Source organism: Physeter macrocephalus, chromosome 15 (genome assembly GCF_002837175.3).
Source record: "Physeter macrocephalus isolate SW-GA chromosome 15, ASM283717v5, whole genome shotgun sequence".
Classification (NCBI taxonomy): domain Eukaryota; kingdom Metazoa; phylum Chordata; class Mammalia; order Artiodactyla; family Physeteridae; genus Physeter; species Physeter macrocephalus.
Window position 1 is genome coordinate 11,883,252 of NC_041228.1, and position 24,253 is coordinate 11,907,504.

Here is a 24,253-nt window from a genome sequence, read left to right on the forward strand (position 1 = left end):
CATGGCATCTTCCTTTCTGTAGCTTCTATTACAGAACAATAGGTGGGTCTGTGTGTTGTTTGCCATGAAAGTCGATTACAGTATTGAATATTTCTTTTCGAACTTCACACTATGTCTCCCTAGGTCCCCTCCCTCCCTGGTTTCTGATCTGTCACCCTAAGTGAGCCGTTCTGTCTTCCTTAAGGATCGCTAGCCTTACAACAAGAGAAGTAGAAGTTTATTCATCCATTAATTCGATACTGAATTTACTAAATGCAGCTTTCTCTACACCAGGCCAGAGAACAGCCTGACCCTGGTAGAACCTGCAGCATGGTGGGGAGAAAGGCAATGAACAAGTCAGCCGAGACGGCTAATTAGAGACTGTAGTAGCTGATGTCTGAAAGTAAGACAAGGCTGTGATGACGTGAGGAAGGGAACACTAACCCCTACATTTTTTAAACGATGATTCAGGAGGCTTGATTTTGCTTGGTGTGTGGTTACAGGACAACTCTGGTCTGATCACTCCTAAAACCACGTACACAGACAGCTTTGCCCAGAGACATAGCTCCATTGGCCATCTGTGTTTCCAGGCGGGATTTGAAACTAATTGATAAGGCCTTCCAGATGCATTGCATCAGAAAGTCCCTAGATGGCGATACAGATGGAACTGCTGGGGACTCTTACACCATTGTCTATTATGTATTCTCCATTTATTTCCAAGAGGAAAATTACACTTTCTAGTACCGAGCGTTGTTGTTGCCATTTTCCTCGTGTGGCGAGCCCAGAAAATGCTGGCCTGGCTTTCAGGACGGGGCGAGCCCTCGCCATCCCCAGAGACCTGCATCATGGTTCAGCTCCACCCCTCGTGGCTCCATACCCTTAATCACGCCCAGCCCCGCTTTCCTAGCTGCCAAATGGGGCCAGTAATACCAGACCCACATGCCTCACAGGGTTGTTATGAAAATCAAGGCAGATAGCATGTACGAACACATTTTGAAAACTAGGAAGCACTGTACAAGCACAAGGCTAAAATAACAATGCCTTTACTGTTACAAAAATAAAACAGTTTCTGAAACTTCAGTGACTGGTGCCGTAATTAGGCATTGATTCGGGGTATCGGTAAGGCTTCCATCACGTATCTCATCTGTAGGACTGAGAATAAATACTGCCGCTAGGGCCATTTAATTCTAAAGCAAACGACCATTTTACTGAGATGAACAGTATTTACTTCCAAGACGAGACTATCTTTGAGAAATGGGGGTTTAAATCTGTGTTTGTACTGAGCAGTAATTGATCACGGGAAATAGCAAAGCTTGTTTTCCCAAGGAAGGAGGCCAGCAGTAATTAAGCTTCTCTTTTAATATGCAGAATGTAAAAAGCTCTTTTGGAGCCTTTCTGGATCACCAGGTACCTGCTATCCTGTGATAAACATTTGGTGTGGCAGTGTTCCTAGCTTTTTCTGTTTCTTTCCTTTTTTTCTCTTTTAATGTTTGCGGACACTGTTGTCCAGTTAAACCATAACCTGGTAATGATCATAAAGAGAGATTTGTCAAAGCGCCCAGCATATAGTGCTCGGCACACACCAGCCACTTCAGTGTCACTTGGAATAAACAAAATTAACAGCATATATGCTACTCCCATAGCGCTCATTGAAAACAAACTCCTTTTTTTCTTAAAACGTTAGTTCAAAAAGTCAACTTTTGCAGTAGTGGTGTGTGTGTGTGTGTGTGTGTGTGTGTGTGTGTGTGTGTGTGTGATATTAATATCATTGCTATCCTATCATTACCTCTGGAGAAAGTAGAATCTTTTAAAAAACCTATAGAAATCAGGGCTTCCCTGGTGGCGCAGTGGTTACAAATCTGCCTGCCAATGCAGGAGACACGGGTTTGAGCCCTGGTCCGGGAAGATCCCACATGCCGCGGAGCAACTAAGCCCGTGCGCCACAACTACTGAGCCTGCGCTCTAGAGCCCGTGAGCCACAACTACTGAGCCCACGTGCCACAACTACTGAAGCCCACGTGCCTAGAGCCTGTGCTCCGCAGCAAGAGAAGCCACTGCAATGAGAAGCCCGCGCAGCGCAACGAAGAGTAGCCCCCGCTCGCTGCAACTAGAAAAAGCCCGCACGCAGCAACGAAGACCCAATGCAGCCAAAAATAAATAAATTTAAAAAAAAATTTTTTTTTAAACCTATAGAAATCAGTGAAGCTTATGTAACTTGTTCAAGCTTCCAATATAATAGGTGGTTTATGATTTCTAGAACAGTTCAGAATTGGAGGAAAAAAGGGTTTTTGGATTTCCCTTCTTTACAAGTAACCCTTTACCTTAGAGCCTTCATTATTTATAAAAGTCATTTTAAAAAAAAACTTCAGGCAACGTTTGCTGACTGAAAAAAAAAATTGCAGTGGAGAGAGAAACCCTATTCTATGAATCCAGTGTTCATGTTTCCACGTGAGGCCCTTTGGAGGTTTAGTTGGTATTTTGCTCTTTCTCCATTGATTTTTCTGGCAGTGCTGTGTGCTTTCTTCCTCTGTAGGTTTTGCAGTGGTTCCAGTGAGTTACTGGTTTAAAATGTGTGTGTTTTCTTTCTCCCGTTTTACCCAAAGGATGATCTAAACCCAGTAGCGTTCCACATTGACTGACGTTTTGTTCCTTAAAAGCACACACTCTCCTTTTTCATTTTTTTTACCAGCAATTTTTAAAAACCCTCTTTTGGGGATTACCGGGTCGATGGACTTGGCCGTCCCCAGCCTCGTGCTTCGGTCTCTGTGTGTCACACTCCATTTGATGCATGGGAGTGACTGCACATAGGCTGTTCCGTCTGCGAGACCGGGATTAACCTTCCTGCACCATTCGATTCCTTTCCAGGTCCAACTGGCCCACCTTCAGCACTCCCTCTAAGCACCCAGACCTCTAGTGGCAGCTCCACCCTGTCCAAGAAGAGGCCTCCTCCCCCACCGCCCGGACACAAGAGAACCCTATCCGACCCTCCCAGCCCACTACCTCACGGGCCCCCAAACAAAGGCGCAGTTCCTTGGGGTAAGTCGTCCTCCAGTCAGGGCCCTCACTGCCTGAGCCAGGCAGCGCGCGGGGCTCGGGGGGCAGTGGGTGCTCAGCACACCCAGCAGATGGACCAGACCGCACCCACGCTGGGTGAGGGCCTGGATACATATGATTGCACAGCCTCTTGTGGCCAAGAAACATGGGGGAGAATACCACCACCACTTAAAAAGTGTACTGATGATAAACTGCTGGGCGCTTTTTGTGCACCAGACACCCACTGGGGCCCTGGAGCTCAGGCTGGTCTCTCCCAGCTCCTGCCCCCTGCTCAGCCTCGCTGACCTGCTTTCACCTCTGGGTCCCCCGGGGTCTTTCCTTCCTGGGGCCGCCCCCTCCCTGCAGCTCTGTCATGGGCCTGAAAGCCTGGCTCCCTCCCGTCCTTCTCCGCCTGCATGTCTGTCTCCCGGGCCATCCTCTCTAAGGGAGCCCCCTCCCCACTGTTTCCCTCAGGACCCCAGATCACCACTGACGGGCATTCTATTTGTGTTCGGTTTTTTGGTCTCTGGAACATGGCTCCGTGAGAGCAGGGCCCTTGTCTGTCTTGTTCCTTTCTGTGTTCACAGAGCCTAGAGTCGAGCCCAGGATGCAGTAGGTACTCCATAATCGATTGAGAATAAACGCACCTGCCCAGATCAGTTAGTAGTTTACCATTTCAGTGACACTGGTGGCAGATAACAAATTTCTATCCACAAGGAAGACGGTTGTCCGTCTTTATCTCCCTTTGTAGCTCGCCAGCCCGCCACCAGTTTCGCTCAAGAGCCCGGTGTCTCCCGGCGCCCGCGGGGTCCTGGCCCTGCCGATTTGCGTGGCTCACCTCCCCTTTGCCAGTGAATCGTGTCCTGGCTTTTTTGTTTGTTTGTAACTGATAGGGAGCTCAGCTGAATGCTTTTAAAGGCCTCGTCAGAAAGCCCCTAATAGGTGTTCTGGATTTGGGGAGCTTCTGGGAAAAGCCATGCTGCCCGTTTGCAGACGGGCACGCCTGTGTGCCATGTGACCCAGATGCCACAGCGCGTGTGGACTGTCCGTGCTTAGCCGTTCACTCCGCTGGCCTGGTGCCTGGGGTTTGGGCTTCTCCACCCTTGTGCTCGAGGAGCTCGTGGTCCAGGAGGGAGACGCGTGCCGTGCGTCTTCACCAAATACCGCGGAAGTGCTGAAGCAGGGTGTCCAGCTGCGTCGGCAGGCTTTGCGGGGAGGGGACATTTGCAGCGGGTGTTGACGAATCTGTTCCCGGTGAGACCCGCCGTGGGGAGGGCGCATCCAGGCGCACGTCAGCACCGTGCAGGTCCCTGGCACTGCCCGAGGCCCCACCCCAGGGCCTTCAGGAGTCCCCAGGATTCTTCCAAAAGGACTTTGCCCCAGATAACGCTCCACTGAAGGTCACCAGTTTCCCGCAGGTTTTCACACCACAAATCACAGACTAACCTTTTCGAATTTCACTAGGTTTTGATCTTGTTGTTTACTCGGGTTTTATTTCTGCATAAAGTTCACTTATGAGCTCACAGACTCCATCAGTCTGTAGTTAAATTTACTAAATTTCTGTTTTCTGGCTTAAGAATCGTCCCTCTCTTAAGTGTCTTTCACGAGACTAAGCAGCAGGACTAGAAGAAAAGCTGGTGTTCATTTGATTTGGTGTGGGTTTGGGTGGGTTTCGTGGTGGCCGAGGGGCATTCTTCACTAGGAGACAGAGTTGCCCCCTTGGTGAGAGTGCGTTGTGCCCGGATGGTGAGCAGGAGCCTTCAGGCGTCGGGAGCTGCAGGCCTGAGCCGTTGGCTGCCACCTACCACCAGCCTCGGGACAGAAATCAAAATCTCTCCACGCATAAGTGACCACCGTAAGCGTCACAGACAGCCCCAGGTGGTAATTCTGTGGCCGCCAGGGCCGTTCTTTCTGAGTTGGTGTGTGCGCACATAGGGGAGGTGTTCTCGAAGGCATCTGCAGACGTGGGGCGGTAACAAGCCTCTCACCAGGCAGGTCAAAGTGGCTCGGATCCCGGTCTGCAGGCTTTGTGTTGTATGATCACCGCGGGTTTTATCCCTACCTGTCTCCCACTGACGCTGTGGTCCAGAAGCCGAAGGCAGGGGTCAGACTGTTAATTAATAAGGCACACGGGGTACCAGATTCCTAGGCAGCATTTATGGTGCCTGTAGTTTCCCTCTAGGCACCCATCTTTCCAGTGCCCTCAGGTTCCCCTAAGCCTCCCGTCTCCTCACAGCCCCTGAGGTGAGGGCCTTTGGACTGTCTGAGATCTGGACCGGGGCGTGGGGGGCAGACATGAGGAGGTGGACAGCCCCCGAGCTCGCCCCAGGCCCCACCTGCCCGCCCCCTGACATAGGCCGTGCCTGCCGTGTTGAGTTGGTAGGCCCCCGACTCCATCCTCTCCTCTAAGAGCTGAGCCTTTGCTCATAGTGTGCCCTCAACCTAGAACGGTCTGTCCATTTGTGCTCACGCTTAGTCATCCTTCAAGGCCTGCTGTCCAGGGACCTGCTTCAGAGACCTTCCCCAGCCCGGCCAGCACCCCCATGCCCGCTCTCTGCTCCTTCTGGCGTAGGGATTATCACACAGTGGTTCTGTTTGCCTTTCTGTCTTGCCCAGTGCAGTGTGAACTCCTTACGAGGGCACGAGCTGTTTCTGTCTCAGTGGAGCTCCGGTGTGGACCTGTGTCATACTGCCTGGATTCTAATCCACCTCTACCACCTGGTAGCCCTGTGGCTTTCAGCAGTTACCTTTGAATTGTCCCATACCTCAGTTTCTCCGGCTGTAAACTGGGGCCAGTTAATAGTACTCATCGAATTCTTAAGCCCAGTTCCACAGAGTAGGAAATGCAAGGGGCTTGACTTTAAGGACACTGAGATTCAGAAAGGTTCAGTCCCCTGCCCAAGTTCTCACAGCTGGTGAGTGGGGAGCCCATGTGGCTGGGAGAGCCCCTGGCCCTCGTGCCCTCCTTGCTCTGCTGAGCTCTGCACGTGACGGCTCGGTGATCCCCTTGGCTGTTCCCCTGTCTCGGCAGTTGTTGCTTTGCCTGTGAACGGAGACGGGGGAAGGTAGTCCGGCAGGTAGGCACCCTCCGCCTGGCTGTGCCACCTCGTCTCTGCAGCACGGAGCCCTGGTGTGTGTGGAGGCCACCCTGGGCTTCCTGCCAGGACCACAGCATCCACGGTGCCCAGGGTAGCCCAGGCATCACATTACTGCAGCCCCTCTATGGTGGTGGGTTCGGCCATCTGTCCAGGGAGATGGCAGAGGCAGGCTTTGGATCAGAAAACAGCTAGGCCGGTGGGCAGAATCGGGTTTTTGCGGGGACTGTTGATTTTTGAAGTGGCATGTCGTTAAACCTCACCTTTGGAGACAAAATAAGTTGTTTATAGCCTGCTTTCTAACAGGCCGACACATTTTAACGCAATTCAAATTCAATTAATAAGGAAATGGGGACAAAGGGAGAATAAAGGGAGCAAAGTAAGATGAAGTGCAGGAGTGTTAGGTCGTCACAAAATGCATAACACGAGGTCACATAGAGCAGCTGGAAATAGACCACGGATTTGACACTGAGGTTCTTAGAGGTGAGAGCAAAGAAAACAGTGCAGCCAGTTATCCAGTTCCTGGTGGCCATAAGATTCAGCCTTTTCTCACACTCGAGAGTCTTGTAATGACTGTGTGAGATCAGCTTTCCCTGGGACCTCTGTCCTTTGTCAGGTATTCAGAGACGTGTTTACGGGGCACGCCCTGGGAAACCGTATAGCGCACCGAACAGACTTTCCGGAAGCCTGAGTTCTGATCCGTGTTCCACCAATACCTGGCTAAGAGACCTCTGAGAATCACTTGCATTCCTTATCTTTGGCCACTGGGACTTAAGTTCTATACGCGTCTCTTTTTTTTAATGGAGAGTAGATAGTGGATGAAAAACGATACCACAAGATGATTCTCTTCTCATATTTCAAGGCCAGAACTTCCAGGTGAAATGGGTCAATATTTGAAATGTTTGATCCAAGTCCCCCACGTCTACCTATTAGAAGTAGTATTGGCTTGTAAAAGAGCCTTTGGGTAGAAACTTCCTGATTCTTGCTTTTTCTTGGATTTCCCAATATATTCTCAAGTCACCTCCCCCCACCACTCCGACCCCATTTTACGTGCAGTTCTAGAAATAACAATGGCTGCCACCATGTATAGATTATTCGCCACGTACCAGCTGCTGTGCACTTGTTCATGCGTTACTGTATTAAGCCAGCACAACTGTCCTATGAGGTAGGGACTGTCATGGTCCCTGGTTTACTGATGAGGGAATTGAATCACAGAGGTCAAGTGACTTGTCCGATAACTTTCAGAGCCTGGATTTGAACCTGTTTCTGACTCTGAGGTTCGTATAATTACCCACTCTTCCAGAAGACTCCTGGAGCCTGTGTGCCAGGCACTGGTGGGCAGCGCCCTCCTCTCGTTCCACACTCCTGGCCCACAGCTTCTGAGCTGCAGTGAGGGACCTGGAGTCTTGGCCACAGCTTCTTAAACTGTCTGCCCGCCGTCCGTCTCCAGCCCTCTCCTCACACATCTGTGTGTGTACCACGGTCATTTCCCAGGTTGCACGGAGAGAGGAAGAAAGGATTGAGCTGTTTCCGGGCTTCTGCGCCTCCCTCTAGTGCTATCCTATTTTTGGAACTTTTTCGAAGCCACGCTTCTCTGCCCAGGCACAGCAGGTGGCCTTTGCCTGGCTCTGAGGAAGAGAGGATTCCTGTCCAGCAGACCACAGGTGCCTCCTCACCCAGGTGCGCAAGAAACCAGGCTGTGGGTGGAGGAGTGGAGGAGTCCGCTCTGTGGGCCTTGTCTTTTTTCAGCAGCACCCAGTGACTGCTCTGTGCGGACGTTGGGCTCCAGTGGGGCTGCAGGGACGGACAAGGCAGAGCCCCTGTCTGTGAAGTGCTCGCCCGTTGAGGAAATAAATCACCTGCACTTTTGTTACATCTCATCAGAGAGCTCCGAACGGTGATCTCCGTTTGTGTCATGCCCCCTGTGGTCCAGCACCGTGAACTACGCTCCGTGCTTTCTCTCTCATGATGTTCGGGCCCATCTAGTGAAGTAGGTACTGTTATTCCTATTTTAAAGATGAGGGAACTGAGGCTCAGTAGAAAAAGCAGTGTCATCAAAACTCACACCCACTGGTCGGTGGTACAACTGGAATTCAAAACCAGGCTTGTCTGGCTCCAAAACCTGCACCCTGATCATCCTCTGTGATGAATGGTTGTAGGCTTACCGGGGGTGTGGAGAGACCGAGTCTGGCTTGGGAAGAATTCTCAGAAATTGACTTTGGAGAGACCCTTTGAGGGTTACAAAGGAATTTACCCCAAGTGGGAGGGGATAGGTGAGGTGGTGCAGGGAGAAGGAACAGAGGGGGCAAATTCACAGAGGCATAAAAACACACAGTGTCTTTGGAGCGTGGCCAGAGGGGAGGGTTAAACGAGGACACTGGACATATGAGCTGTGGCTGTCGGACCACAGCCGCGGACGTGATGGCTTGTCTGTGTGACAGAGTGGGCGGCCCCGGGCAGAGCTGGGGGCTCTTGCAGCCTTTATGGTCTCATATTCAGTCTTAGGCCTAATAGGGTTAAGAATCACTGGTTTGGGGTGTTTTCTACCTGGAACAGAAATTAGCAGATGCAACAGCTTATTCCCACACCATGCTGAAAAGAAATGCCTGCCTTAAAGGAAGTCTCAGCTCGAAAGATGTCGTGAGAGGCTGCCAAAGAAGTCCTTCATTGTTAAGTTACAGACTCGTGGAAATATATGGATGGTTAGGAGGGGTGTCTTATTAAAATAAATCTGTATTTGAAAGTCTTTGGCCCCGGTAGCACCAGTTGAGCTTGTTTCCTCTTGTATGTATGTCCTGAAGTTAAAGTCCTGTCCGGGAGCGCCCACCTTAGCGCTCTGCCAGCTGCTTCCTGTCCTGTAGCTTAGTGGGACTGCGATTGGAGGGGCGAGTGTGGTGGTTGAACGCAGGCCCTGGAGGGGCGCTTACCAGCTGCTTGACCTTGACCTTTGCTTTACTTCTTTGTTTCTTCTTACACAATGTAAGTGCCTTCCATTTTATATCTCATAGACGTAACGACTAGGGGGTACCTAGCACAGTACCTCACTCATAGTAAGTGCTCAATACACAGTAGTTGCTATCACCAGTGTTGCTGTTGGCGCGTCACGGTGGGTGATGAAAAGCGCGTGCATTTGTGTTCGGGACTGCTAGGTACATCGTGCGACCTGTGGCCACTGGGTCACTTGACCCTGTCTCCTCATCTTTAAAATGAGGACGGGGCAAGCTCCCCGTGCTGTGAGGAGGGAGAGTGTGGGCGCCTCTGCACAGTGAGCATTAGTCCGGGTGCTTGCTCGGCCTGCCCCCTTCACCTCCCCCCTTCAGCCAGCCCGTCAGTGCCACCCGGGAGGCGTTGCGGGCATCCAGGCAGGGGAGGGGGCTCTGCAGAAAGAGGAGCTCTTGGAGTGTCCAGGGCAGTCGCTGGAAGGGCGAGCAGGCGAGGAAAGGGAGCAGCACCCCAGAGACAGCCGTGCCCTGGAGGCTCCTGGGGTCCATCCTGGGTGCCTGGCACTTGGGCTCCTCCCGGTGCGGAACGGGCCACGGAAGAGCCCACTTTGATTCTGGCCAGTCTCTGTCTCTCCTCGACAAGCCCGTGGATTTGATCTTGCTGCTACCCCGTTGAAGGTGTTTCACTGTTGAGGGTCTGTGTCCCCCAGAGAGGGCTTTCCCTGCCCCTCTGACCAGTTCACTTTATTTATTTATTTATTTATTTATTTAAATTTATCTATTTTATTTACTTATTTTTGGCTGCGTTGGGTCTCCGTTGCTGCGTGCGGGCTTTCTCTAGTTGCGGCAAGCGGGGGCTCCTTACTCTTCGTTGCGGTGCGCGGGCTTCTCATCGCGGTGGCTTCTCTTGTTGCGGAGCACGGGCTCTAGGCGCGCGGGCTTCAGTAGTTGTGGCACACGGGCTCAGTAGTTGCGGCACACGGGCTTAGTTGCTCCACGGCGTGTGGGATCTTCCCAGACCAGGGCTTGAACCCGTGTCCCCTGCATTGGCAGGCAGATTCTTAACCACTGCACCACCAGGGAAGCCCATGACCAGTTCACTTTACGTGCGATTTCCTTCTCCTTGTTTCACAGCACCCAACCCTGTCAGCATCCATCTCACCCCGTGTTATCAGTAGCAGTCGTGCCTGTGCCCCTAACAGGTGGGATGACATACTCTGAAAGGCCAGTGAGGTTTAACTTGCCTTTGTGCCTCCTGCTCCGTGTTCATGCCTTGCACATAGTGGATGCTTAATAAACATTCATGTTTGAACGAATGATTAGTAAATAAGTGACTGAGGGCCTTGCCCAGCAGATGGCCAGTCACCACCACCCTGCTGAATAATGTACACACGCACACACACACACACACACACACACACACACACCAGTGGTTCCCAGTGGTGGTCCCCTGGCGTGGGAATCTGTGGTGAACTTGAAGCCTTACTCTGCCTCCCCTGCCACCAAGCTAAGGACAAGATCCTGAGCCTACGGGACATCCCCCAAGTCCTGTGACCTTGGAGGCCTTGCCAGGGAGCAGACCACTCATCTTTTTTAAACATTTAATAGGAACAAAAACATTGTCAAGACCCAAACCGGTTTGTTGTAATGTCAGAAATGTGTACTGTTCTAGCTTGACGCTTTTGACTTCCTTTCTGGACCCTGAGGGTGGCCTGCCTGCCTGTTCCTATGTCCCCACATTCCATTTCCTGTTGGAAAATGTGGCTTTTCACATTTGATCTTCCCCCTAGGTAACGACGTGGGTCCGTCATCATCAAGTAAGACCGCTAGCAAGTTCGAGGGCCTGTCCCAGCAGTCGAGGTGAGCCATCTGCACACGTGCTCGCTTGGCAGGCTCACAGTCGCCGTGGGCAGAGTTACAGAATTGGGTTTTAGGGGCCATCTGCTCAAGGTGTGGCCTGCCAGCTGGCGCTGATTATGCTGAGAACCTGAGTGCTTCCCCTCGGTTTGCAAACGCCCCTTGGCAAACAGTTCTCGAGGCCGGGCAGGGTCTGCAGACCTTGTTTTAGGGGAGCACCGCTCTCCACATCCAGGTTCCTGGCGTGAATGGACTCCACCTCCCCGAGGATCGCAGAGTCTGCCAGAATGAGTTCTTATTTTCCATTTTTTAATTTAGTCATTTTGTTTTGTTACTTTCCCTCTTGACTCCATTTTACAGACTTGGGAATAAAAAGATAAATCTCAGGGAAATCCAATAGCCTAGAGATTTTCAAACATAAAAATATGACTCTTTCCAAATTCCCTGTCTGTAAGACTTTTTAAAGCTAGGCTAAAAGGGGGGGGGGGGCGTGGTGTCCCTTTCTCCCCTCCTCCACTGAAATGAGATACTTTGGAAGGTCTTCTTTGGGCAGCATCTACCCAGTCCCAGTGCAGAGGGTTTTCTCGAGAAGCGTGACCCAGATAAGGACACAAGGAGCCGCTTCCCAGAGCTTGTCAAAGCTAAGAAATGAAGTCCTCATTTCTTTTAATGCCACTATCTCGTTTAGTCTTTATGACCCTGTGAGGCAGCGCGGTCACTGCTGCCCTCAGTTTTGTATGAGGACACGGACCCCAGGAGTTTAAGTGGTAGCAGGTGCAGAGCTGGACTCACCCCGGGGGTTCTCAGACGCCACGTTCCACAGCCTCCCCTTCCTCTCGCCATGCCTGCCACTCCACTCAGCCCTTCCCCACCTTGCCCTGGGGGGCTCTAAACCGCAGGACAGGCGGTCTCCTTCCAGAGGAAGGAGAGTCTGACGCAGAGAGAGTGCCCACAAAATGTTTTTTACGTGGAATCAAGCCCCCCACATGTACGCGCACACACATATACGTGTACGCGCACGCGTATACGTGTACACACATATATACGTGTACACACACGTGCACACGGCCCCACAAGCAGCATAGGAAGAAGCCTGAGTCCACGCACGCGCAGTGTCGACCCCAGGTTTCCCACGTGAGGCATTTCCGAGCCTCCGGCTTGGCCTCAGTACGCTGGTCAGGAAACCATTGAACTTACGTCCGTGATAGGCAGATGTGCATCCCTGCGAAGATGCTGAGGCCAAAACACACACTCCAGCGATGTTCAGAGCAAGGCCCTCGCGTGTCTACTCTTTCCAGCGTGGTTTCATCTCAACAACCTGATCCTCCAGTAACCCAGAGACCTTAAGATTTCAAAGGAGCCGAGGAAAGAGCAGTTAAGGTCAAGGGTGATGTGTCGGCCGGGATGAAAGATGCTTGCATTTCATCTTTTTTATTGGACTTTTGTTTTCTTTTTGGTTGGTTTGCCTTTTCCTGTCCTTTTAAATGCAGTTAGGCTAGAAAGAAGGGGGGAAAGCCAGTTCTTAGGCCACCAGAGGACAGAAAAGGATAAATGAGGTAATAAAAGGGGCTCTTGGCAGATACAAGTCCGGCACTTGGATGCTATTGCTGTTTGGGTCTGCAGTGCTCCTGGTGTCCTCTGGGAATAGATAGAGCCTCTTGTTAAAGGAAAAGAGTGCGTTCCAACTGAGCGGTGCCACCTGCAGAGCTGGCATTTCGGTGGTGGCAGGCGTGTGAGGAGTCACGTGATGTCAAACAACACAGGATGGCTTCTGTGCCAGGGGCCTGCGTCCCCGGGCTTTCTTCCTCTGCTCGTCTACAAGTCGCCCAAAAGGAGGAAAAGCTCAGGGAAAGTCTGGAGGCCTGAGACCCAAGCTGTTTGCTCTGGTGCAGAGGGAGACAACATAAGGGCCCTGGAGTCAAACAGCTGGGTCTGAATATGCAGCTCCACCACTGACCAGCCTCGGGGCCTCTGCCGGCCACTGCAGCTGCACAGGCTCCGGTTTCCTCTTGTGAAAACGGAGGTGACAAGAGTTATGTTTTGGGGTCGCATGAGTTGAGTTACTTCTGTGCAGTGCACTGGGGGCACGACCTGCAGTGTGCCAGGCGCGTTCATAAACGCTGTTACCTCCGGGGAAAGGTTTCAAGAAGAGGAGGAATTAGGCTCTATCATTCAGAGGGTTGATTGTTTCATGACTTTCCCTCTTGACTCCATTTTGCAGACTTGGGAATAAGAAGGTAATCCTCAGCGAAATCCAGGCAAACTTTGAATTAGGGAAAGTAGACTATAATCTTTTGTTAGAGAAATTCTGAAAGACTTTTTAGATAATTCTGTAAACTCCTATGACTTCCTTGAGTAATATATATCGCTGTTGATTTTATAGCACTTGGAGATCCTAAATGATTCTTATTTATTAATTAGCACCGGTTCTGCAAAGACTGCCCTTGGCCCAAGAGTTCTTCCTAAACTACCTCAGAAAGGTAAGATTTATCTTTTTCGTATTTGCATGTAATTAGAGTGTCACTGTACCCTCCAAGGGGACAGGGGCGTCTGTCTCTTTTGTCCCCTGCTCTATCTCAGATGCCTAGAGCAGTAGCTGGTATGTAGTAGATGTGTGTTTAATATTTGTTCAATGAAGAAAAATATTTATAGGCTCAAATTTTGTGATTAGCAAAACACCAAACTCTTCCTTAAAAACACCATGCTTTTTCAGAAGACACATCATTAGTATCCCCAGGTGCCATTTCTTCTCTTGCAAACAGGATCAGAGACCTAGGGACCAGTACTAGCTCTGCCACTTCCTAGCTGTGTGGCCTGGGCAGGGGACTCTGAAGCTTCACTAAGCCTCAGATTCCTCACCTGTCAGTAGGGCCAGGACACCTACTTCTCCAGGTTTTGTAAGGACGAAATGAGATGATGCTTCAGAAGGGCTGGATTTTGCTGACCGGCATCCCCATGTGGTTATTTAACATGTTCCTCTGTCCTCTGTATTTCCTAGCAATTGAAAGTTGGATCAAGAGACCCGATCAGATACAAGTTCAGGCTTTGCACAACTCCTTCCTGGGTTGTGGTGCCTTCTGCAATTGAGAGGGACGTGCCATCTGATTGTCTCTCTTTGAGTGAAGTTCCAGATGCTGATACTCAAAGCCAAGATCCATTCATGCATCCTCTGTTAAGACCACTCCACAAGGCCGTCGGCGGGTGGTCAGGCTCAGCCCGCCTGCAGCCTTTGGCCCGGCTGGTTACTCTCTCTGCGCTTGGCCTATGGACACCGTCCTGTTCTTAGGGCACTGACAGTCCCCGCTCCCCTCCTGTGCTGGGCCCTCCTCGTGTCCTCAGCCTCCAGAGGTTGGCTCGGCCATGGTCACTTCTCTTGTGACTATGCCCTCATTCCCTGGGGAACCCACCCTGGCACCTCCACATTATCCACCCAGCCCAAGAATCCCTCTATAATCTCAACTCACACACACCAGCCTCTGTAATATCTCTGCTCTATCACATGTCGAATAGGCTGCTCAGCTTAAGATTTTGCATACGCTTCTGACCCCACCCCCCTAGACTTGTTTTTCCCACAGTGTCCCTATCTGTTACAGGAGATATTGTCCAGGTCCGGGTGTTTGGGCCTTAAAACCTAAGAAGGAAGCTCAACTCCTTCCATCCTGCCGTGCCCCACATCCAGTGTTTGCACACATACTGTTGGTTCTCCCTTCGATGTGTCTGAACATCCAGGCACTTCTTCCCATGTCCTACTCTCACTGTGGTCCACGGGACCATCGTCTCTTGTCTGGACTCTTGTAGCCTCCTGCCTGGTCTGCCTGCCTCTGCCCTGGCCCTGCAGTCTTTCCTCAACAGAAGAGCCAGGGTGTGATCCATGTTAAATCAGTCACTCCTGTCCCATCCATCCAGTGGTTCCTTCTCTCACCCAAAAAAAAGGCAGAGTCCCCGGATGTGTTTCTGGGCCTCCTGAGCTGGAGACAGAGGGAGTCTGTGACGTCGAGAGGGACGGGGCTGCAGCTCCTTCTCCTGCCTGCCCCCCTCCCCCCAAGCACCTGCCACCAGCTGGCACTTTCACATGGACTGTCCTGGCCACGTCTCACTCTTTTTCCCTCCCAAACATCACCCATTTTCGAACTCCTTCGGGCACCTTTTAAAAGGCTTAGTTAAAGCCTTCTCAACTAGGGACAGACTGCTGCACAGAGCCATTTGTCTAAGGAGTTTTAAAAGGCAATAGTATAAGGGCTCCCCTGGTGGCGCAGTGGTTGAGAATCTGCCTGCCAATGCAGGGAACACGGGTTCGAGCCCTGGTCTGGGAAGATCCCACATGCCACAGGGCAACTGGGCCCGTGAGCCACAGCTACTGAGCCTGCGCGCCTGGAGCCCACAACAAGAGAGGCCGCGATAGTGAGAGGCCCGCGCACCGCGATGAAGAGTGGCCCCCGCTCGCCGCAACTAGAGAAAGCCCTCGCGCAGAGACGAAGACCCAACACAGCCAAATAAATAAATTAATTAATTTAAAAAAAAAAAAGTAGGCAATAGTATAGAAACCTCAGGGGATCTTTCAACCTGAACAGAGTCACCGCAGTTCTGTACTGTGATTCAGCTACCTGGCCCCTTACATTCTTCCTCAGTTGTCATCATAATGAAACTACAGTTTTGCATCCTGGGTTTCTCCACTTAGCATTTCGACGTACGTATTTTTTCAGGTGTCCGTGAGCTCTTCGTGGATGTCGTTAGGCTTGCGCTCCTCCATTGAATGGGTGCCATCCTCTGCCCGGCACTCCCTTTGTCAGAAATGTGGGCTTGGGAGTGTGCAGGCTCTTTCCACCCCGCCCCCCCCCCGCTTTCCTGTTACGTCCTTTGAGTCCTTTCTCAGGAACGAACCATATTTGCTTGTCTGTCCATCAGAGTTAAGAATGCAGTTCAGAAAGGACTTTTAATTAGAGAGGGGAAAACCCAAATAAGCTTGGAAATAAAATAGCCAGAGATTGGGCAGGCTTCCCTGGAGGAGAAACTGTCTCTTTCTTATTTATTTGTGTTACAAAAGTAATATATATTCATCCTAGAAGATTTTTAAAATACAGATAAGCATAAAGAAGAAAATACAAACCACCTGAAGTCTCACCACCCAGGATAAACAATCTGGTCTCTCCTTTCAGTCTTTTTCCTATGCTTTTTTTTACGTCGCTATGTAAGCTGATTTTTGTCACATAATAAATCAAGAACCCTTTCCATGACATAAATTACACTCTTATTGGCTGCGTAGTACTCCATTGTCTGATACCAGGACATATTAAGCAGTCTGTCCTATTCCACATTCACCCGGTTCACAGTTTTTTCGCTATAAACAGTGCCATGCTGAACCACTCAACACAGGCATGTCAGTGCCTGGCTTTGATCCCTTTTTAGGACAGATTCCTAGAATCAGAGTTGCATGTTTGGATGGCCCAGCACTTTCTCACAGTTTCTGTTTCCCCCGAAGTGTGGCTCAGAGCTAGGCTTTCCAGCCCCACTGCCTCAGGGAATCTCCCAGCTTCTCCCCCATCACTACCTCAGACTTTTGTTTACCACAGTATCTGACTTCCAAGAGAGGAATCTGATGGGCCTGCTGTCAGTTTCTGAGCCGAGCCACATCTGCTGAAGCTCATGGGCCTGCCTGGGAGCAGGGTGTCCTTGAATTTGATTTCCTTAGGAAGGGACGTGGCTGGGCAGGCTGCAGTACAGCTTGTGACAGTTTACAATATTGGGGTTGGTCTTTCTTTTTTAAAAAATAAAATTTCGAGAATATCTTTCTGAATTTTATATTTCTAGAATAAAATTTGGCTAGTTTGGCTCACTCAGTGTGCCTTAGTCAGCCGTGTCCTCATTGAGCACATGCTATGTGCTCGGTGAATCCTGGCCTCAAGGAACCTTGTCTAGCAGTAATGATGATATTCTGATATACCTAGAGCCTGCCAGGTGCTGTTGGCAAATTCTTTACGTATGTCAACTCATGATGAGGAAGGTGAGGCACAGAGAGGTCGTGTAATTTGCTGACATCACACAGCTAGTAAGTAAGTGGTGAAGCCTGATTTGGAGATGTGTCCTTAGTATCCTAAGTTCCACTGGATAGAGCTGTGCAAAGGTTTCAACAAACTACAGAATTTCCAAGCCATGGAGTACCACGCAGCCATTAAAGAGAAGGAAGAGGAACTGACTTAGAAATTCTCCCAAACATATTAAATGGGAAAAAAACAGAGTTGCAAACAGTGTCTGTATTGTAATGCCATTTATGGGTTTTAAAAGATAATTCATACACCCATGTATGTGCACCACTCAAATGGAAGAAAGGTTACATCAGAGGGGTGGTGTGTGGGCGTGGTGAGGGAGGAACCTTTTCCCTCTTACATAGTGCATGAATCATATAAACGTGGGGAATTAATAATATTGTACATTATGATACTGCTGTAGAACGGAATAGACTGCAACATTAAGAATGCTCACTGGACTTCCCTGGTGGTCCAGTGGATAAGACTCTGCACTTCCAATGCAGGGGACCCAGGTTCCATCCCTGATCAGGGAGCTAGATCCCACGTGCCACAACTAAGAGTCCACATGCCACGACTAAAGATCCCGCATGCTGCAACTAAGACCTGGTGCAGCCAAATACATAAATAAATATTTTAGCTATATATATGCTACTAATAAAGAATTTTTATTAACACGGGAAATACTCTTGCTGAAACAGTATATAGATAAAAGCAGATAAATGTTTTATCTATGAAGAATACATAGAAAAGTCCAGAAGGAAATTACGTCAAAGTATTTTAAATGGCTACATTTAGGCAGGAGGCTTATGGAAAACTTTTCCTTTAGCTCTATACTTTTCAGTTTTCTGTAATCTGTATTATGTTTATAGTTGTGGTGTTTTTTTTTAATTTTTTCTGGATGAGTTTGGATGTCCTGTTCATAAACTGAAGCATAAAATCACCCATTGTAAGGTGGATGCCTCCCAGGCTTCCGACTTTCACCTTCTTCAAAGCAGGCCGTGCGTGCATCTGCATCCAGAGCACTCCCTCGGGGTTGGTTCTCCTCCATGTGACCGTGACAGGGGAAGGCGGTGCTGATCCCCTCACGTCCCCGTCCAGTGACCCCCCTCTCTGTGTTGTTTCCCGCAGTGGCACTAAGGAAAACAGAGACCAGCCATCATCTCTCCCTCGACAAAGCCAACGTCCAGCCCGAACTCTTCCAGAAGTCATCACAGTTAGCAGAGTTACCGCAGAAGCCGCCACCCGGAGACCTGCCCCCGAAGCCCACGGAACTGGCTCCCAAACCCCCAATCGGAGACTTGCCACCTAAGCCGGGAGACCTGCCCCCCAAGCCGCAGCTCGCAGACTTGCCTCCCAAGCCGCAGGTGAAGGACCTGCCGCCCAAGCCGCAGCTGGGAGACTTGCTGGCGAAACCCCAGGCGGCAGACGCCTCTCCCAAGGCCCAGCCGCCCCCAGAGCTCGCCCCCAAGTCACACCCGGCCGATCTCTCCCCGAATATCCCGAAGCAGGCGTCCGAGGACTCCAACGACCTCACGCCCACCCTGCCGGAGACGCCCGTGCCGCTGCCCAGAAAGATCAACACGGTGGGTGGACAGCCGGCCGGCCCGGCTCGGGGGGCATGATGGGGGCATGGAGCCTGGGGGTCGGGACCGGGCTGTGGACCCCGCAGACAGGCCTCAGGAGCTGCGTTCCCTGTGACCACGGGGGCTTGGCCTCTGAATGACGCTCCCTGAGCCTAGGTTTCCTTATATGCAGATCAGAGCTAGAACAGTGCGCGAGTTCATGGGTGATGAAACGCAGTGACAGATGAGCAGCTCCCAGAAACACTCAGCAAGTGGTCGCTCTTGCCTCGGCTCCTTGAGGAGGAGACCTTTCCTTTCCCGAGGTCACAGGAACGCGGTCTCCTCTCAGGATTCTGAGCACCTCGCTCCTCTGCTTCTCACGGCATCTTCCTGGAGGAACTGGGCACAGAGCCCCAAAACACTTGCACCAACACAGAATTTAGTTTGAAGTCCCATTCCGTCATTGTCCTGAAGTGCTTTCTACTCTGTGATACAGCCATTTTACTTTCATGTAAACATGCTTTTCACCCCCGCTGCCCGCCCCAAAATGTTGTCTTGGAAAAACGGAGCTCTGGGAAGATGCACGTGTGCTGTCTGGCTGCCCATGGCCGCACCCTCACAGGGTCACGAGCACCCAGGATAAGGAGCACAGTTAGTGGGGGACTAAAAGCCTCTACTCACATCTTACTCTAAAAAACCGACGTTGCAATAAAAGTGTGTCACTTCGGTACTAAAGGAAAAGTGAGACGAGTAAAATCCATCCTCCCCTGGGTGCGAGACCACACGCACGTCCATCGGCGGGTGCTTGCTCTTCTCCAGGGCCGCCTCCCGAGGCGGCCGAGCACACGCACGGCCTTGGCGTGCGCCGAATCCCAGTTTGTGCTGCCGCACGCTTTGCTGTTCATCTCGTGTAACCCTCCCTGTCAGAAGTGGCCACACACAGCTTGCTCGCAGAGTCAGAGCTGAGAAGACTTAAGATCTCTACTGGCCACAGGTCCGCCGGCTTCTCAGACCCCACCCGCTCCAGCACAGCCCAGGGAGAGGGCTGCAGAAGCCGCCGGGTCGTCAGGGCGACTGACCGAGGGAGGAACCAGCAGACAGGGAGGAAAAGCGCTTGACCCAAAACGTTTAGAGACACAGCTTGCTTTTTTTCTTCCTAATTATTTAATAAGCTGGGCACCAGAAACATCCTTTAGAAGGTCATTTCCCTATTTCCATCTTCCTGTTTGCAAAGAACTGGAAATCCAACAAATAAAAGCCCAAGTCAAAATGGGTCAAAAGCTAAAACGTTTTGGGGAACTGCCTGGCATCCTCCCTGCCCCAGGCTGCCCTGCCCTCTTTAACCAGCGTGTGCTGACTCAGTGCTTTGCACGAGGGGCTGAGAAATGTGTTTATGCCGCACGTTCCATGTGCAGAAGCTGCACGTCCTGCGTTACGGCATGTTTCCCCAAACCATTTTTAGACTCCGCTGTCATCTCTGCAAGCTGCCGTGGGTTGGGGAAGGGGAGAGCGCTTTGCAGTTCCGGGTGAAGCTGGGTTTTGGTCCCTGCCCATGATGTTTGCCGTCCGATGGAAGTCATCGGTGCTGCCTGCTCGCTCACACCGGGCTCTGCCCTGCTGCTCGGGGTGGAGGGGCTGTCGTGTCTGGAGGGCGCCCAAGGCTCGGGGCGGCTGCCCACAAGCCTCCCCCCTTTCACCGAGGAAAAACTGAGGCTCAGGGAGGTTAACTCACTCGCCCAAGGTCAGTGCGTCTCTTTCCCTTCGGTCTGTCCTGTGAGCTAAAACCCCGTTTCTTTCTTGAAGGGGAAAAGTAAGGTGAGGCGAGTGAAGACCATCTATGACTGCCAGGCAGACAATGACGACGAGCTGACCTTCATGGAGGGCGAAGTGATCGTGGTCACCGGGGAGGAGGACCAGGAGTGGTGGGTATGTACCAGTCGTGAGGGCAAGAGCGCCCTGGGGCCTGCCAGTCCCGCCTCCTAACCAGCGGCCAGAGCTTTGAAACTGGGTCAGGAGAATTCACCTGTGCACATGCTTTAGCCTTATCACACCACAACCTGTAAGCTCTGGATATTTTCTGGTTCTCCAGCCCAGCTCTGCTCAGGTCCTGCCCTTCGCCACGTGCGTCCTCCTTCCCGGGTTCCATCCTTCGCCCCGCCTGCAGTTCTCTTTCTGTCAAGTGGGGCGTGATCCCCGCCTCACGTGACTTTAGGAGATTAAATGAGAATATGTGAAACTCCCTTTACGTGAAAACCTGCTGCCCAGGTGTCAGGAAGGAAAGGCATCCCTGTCCTCCCTCTGGCCCTTGAAAATGCCCCGGTTCTCGGTGGCCGCAGGGGCGGCTGACATGTCCACAGCTGTCTAGGTTGCAGCCGGAGGGAGCCTCCAGTGGGCCCTGCCAGGCAGAGGTGCAGCGGGCAGAAGCCTCCTGTGCTTTTCCTAGTCGATCATTTCCCGACCCCAGCGTGGAAGTTCTTCCTTGGCAGCCTGAGCCCCTCCTGCCCAGAGGGTCCCGGCTGTGTCTGCCGAGAAAGGGGCCTGTGGTTCACAGCTGAGCCAGCGGAGCCAGCTAATGCCCAGAAACGTGTGCACGTCCACACGCACACGCGTGCACACACGGGTACTTTTGGCTTCCCCTCCTTTGGGCCCAGACAGTGACTTCGGATTCTTGGCCACAGCCGTGGAGATTTTGCTTGGACTGCAGCAGTGGTTCAGCCAGGGGCAGTTTTGCCCTCCAGGCACATATGACAACATCTGGAAGCATCTTGATTAGCAGGACCTGGGCAGGGTGGGTGCTTCCTGCTTCTGGGGGGGTAGAAGCCAAGGCTCCTGCTAAGCGTCCAGCAGCGTTTGGAATAGCTCCCACCCCAGAGAACCATCTGGCCCCAGTGTCGGGAGGACCGAGGTTGAGGAACCCTAGACTCTCTCCCTCTCTCTCTCTGACATGGGAGTCTGGCAGCTTAAGACTCTTGACAAGGAGATGGACCCTAGAGGCCCAAGGTGACTTACTCTGAGCCTCTGGATAAAGCTTGTCCTTTCAGTAAGCCTCAGTCTCCTCCTCTGAAAAGTGGCGCAGGGGTCTAAGAACTCACGTGCACGACACCAGTTAGGACCCCGTGAGATGGGCCGGCCAGGCTGCACTCCACTCTCCAGAAGGGAAGCTGGTGGACGGTGGCCCGGGTGACCGCCCGAGGCCACAGCCCCGGTAAACGAAGGAAGCAGCCCTGGGCTGACACGCAGCTCCTGCGCCAGCCACCCTCTGTGCGGCGGGCACTTCGTGCAGGGAGACGGGAGCGGGCCTGGATCTCTCTCCGGAATTGTCATGTGAAGCCAGCGTGCGTGTCATTATTCTTTCTCCTCATAGGCTTCTCTTTAATGCAGTTAATGCTAGTGTAACTGAAGTTATTAGGAACTTCCGTCAGGTAACCGTGGCTTACAGGTTTAGGCAGCAGACGACAAAACGGCCGTAAAACTTGCCCTCGTCCCTCTCAAACTTTCACAATGTCCTTCCCCCGCACAGCAGCCAGAAAGCAGGTTCTTGGTACACAGAGGCCCTTCCATATACATAATCGTTAGTGTAATCTCTCAACAAGCTGAGAAATAGGGGTTTTTTAGTCCCGCTTTACAGACAGGAGGCTTAGCACGGTTTGCCTGAGGTCGCCCACAGCAGGAAAGGTGGCCAGACAGCCTGGATGAGCGCATTGTTGAAGCTGCAGCCTGGGCGAGACCGTAGCAGGTCACCCCCCTCTCTGGGCCGCTGTCCCTTTGTGTATAAAGTGAGGGGTCACGGGACTGTACCTCCCGGGGCTGTCTGCGGGTGCAGTGATCCATGTGAACGGGGTCCTCCCCCGTGTGGTGCTTTCGTATTGTGTCTCACCGTGGCCTGCATCCCCCCCCGGGTCAGGGCCGACTCCGGGGGCTCTGACGCACCGGCCACCTCCAGCCTGACAGCTCTCCTTTCTCCCCGCAGATCGGGCACATCGAAGGGCAGCCCGAGAGGAAGGGGGTCTTTCCGGTGTCCTTTGTCCACATCCTGTCTGACTAGCAAAAAGCAGAACCTTCGGACTGTCTGCACCTGTCATGCAAGACTGCTGCGTCCACGTGGCCCTGTGCTCGCCGTGTATATAGCTGCTGTCACTGAGCGGGAGGCCCCCGGAGGGGCTGCCGCGGGAGGGGAACATAGCGTGTGTTGTAAATACCCTGTGGTCTCTGCCTTCGCCAGTATTAGGGTAGCCTTGGGACCCGGTGCGCCTTACTGGTTTGCCAAAGCCGTCCTTGACATCTAGCACTTACATCTCTCTCTATGCTGTTTTCCAAGCCAACAAACAAAAACAGGAATATAGGAACTGCTGGCTTTGCAAATAGAAGTGGTCTCCAGCAACCGTTGAAGGGCATAGAGTTGCCTCTCTGTTCCTGACAATACAGTATTCTCCATTGTGTTACTGAAAATGCACCGTTAGCAAAGAGGTGGGTTCTGTTTTCCAGGTGAAACTTTTCGGCTCCGTGACAGACCAGCCTGTAGTTATCTGTGTACACAGTTTACAGCTACAAAAACCGACCTTGGTATTTATTACAGGAAAGTGCTCAGTTAAATGTAAGTGTTATTCCTTCAGCAAAATATTCACTGACCCAAAACCTTGGGTGGCATTTTGCAGTGCCCAAAGCCTCGTGGAAGTTTTACAGCTACAAAAACCGACCTTGGTATTTATTACAGAAAAGTGCTCAGTTAAACGTTAAGTGTTATTCCTTCAGCAAAATATTCACTGACCCAAAACCTTGGGTGGCATTTTGCAGTGCCCAAAGCCTCGTGGAAGTTTAGACAAGTGGGTTTACGCTGTCTTAAGAGGATGAGTACCCGCCCCTGAGATATTACCTCATTATGCAAAAATAACATATCCTTCATGACTATTTTCACAGAAGTTTAAGACATCTGATGAAGTTCAACTTTCAGGAACCAAGGACTGCCAGAAAATATTAGCCTCTACATTATGCATGCATTTAGAAGCTTACCTGAAATCTGCCTTTTATAAAGGAATAGTATGGATAAGTTGAACTGTACATTTTTTAAACTTGATTGCCATTAAAGGAGAAATTATAAGGTTGCAACAATATTTGCTTCCAGTCAGTCATTTGGCCTTCTCAAGAGTATGCATTTACATATCACATTACGAATTAGCATCCTTCAAATGTGCTAACGCCCCCGGTGTGTCCATTTTAAAGTCTTTTCTGAGTTTTGTTCTTGATAAATTTAAACTTTCAAAAGATTATTCAAGAAGATGACGAATTCAAAAGTCAGTTCTGCACATCATTTATCCCCCCTGCAGAATCCAGGTGCTGAAACCATCCTTCTCTTTTTCCATTTTCTTTACTAAGCCCCAATCATAGATAAGTTTTCCAATCTCCAGCTCTGTTCAATAGACAGGTTACCTTCAAGTCAATTCATAACCAAGTTTTTGAACGCTGCTATGAATTGCACTGTGAAACACGGTTGAACTGTACATTTTTTAAACTTGATTGCCATTAAAGGAGAAATTATAAGGTTGCAACAATATTTGCTTCCAGTCAGTCATTTGGCCTTCTCAAGAGTATGCATTTACATATCACATTACGAATTAGCATCCTTCAAATGTGCTAACGCCCCCGGTGTGTCCATTTTAAAGTCTTTTCTGAGTTTTGTTCTTGATAAATTTAAACTTTCAAAAGATTATTCAAGAAGATGACGAATTCAAAAGTCAGTTCTGCACATCATTTATCCCCCC

The 24,253-nt window shown here is 51.1% G+C and overlaps 1 protein-coding gene across 1 annotated transcript in view; it reads left to right on the top strand.

Annotated features, from left to right (window-relative positions):
- The window catches only part of LOC102973503 (arf-GAP with SH3 domain, ANK repeat and PH domain-containing protein 1), a 150,710-nt gene extending 127,555 nt beyond the window's left edge, over window positions 1-23,155 (top strand). Inside the window, exons 23-28 of the mRNA XM_028500773.2 lie at window positions 2,845-3,015; window positions 10,840-10,909; window positions 13,328-13,386; window positions 18,061-18,515; window positions 20,298-20,420; window positions 22,465-23,155. Coding sequence (XP_028356574.1) covers window positions 2,845-3,015; window positions 10,840-10,909; window positions 13,328-13,386; window positions 18,061-18,515; window positions 20,298-20,420; window positions 22,465-22,539 — 953 coding nt within the window. The 3' untranslated portion in view covers window positions 22,540-23,155. The remainder of the gene's footprint in view (window positions 1-2,844; window positions 3,016-10,839; window positions 10,910-13,327; window positions 13,387-18,060; window positions 18,516-20,297; window positions 20,421-22,464) is intronic.
- The last annotated feature ends 1,098 nt before the right edge of the window (window positions 23,156-24,253 follow it).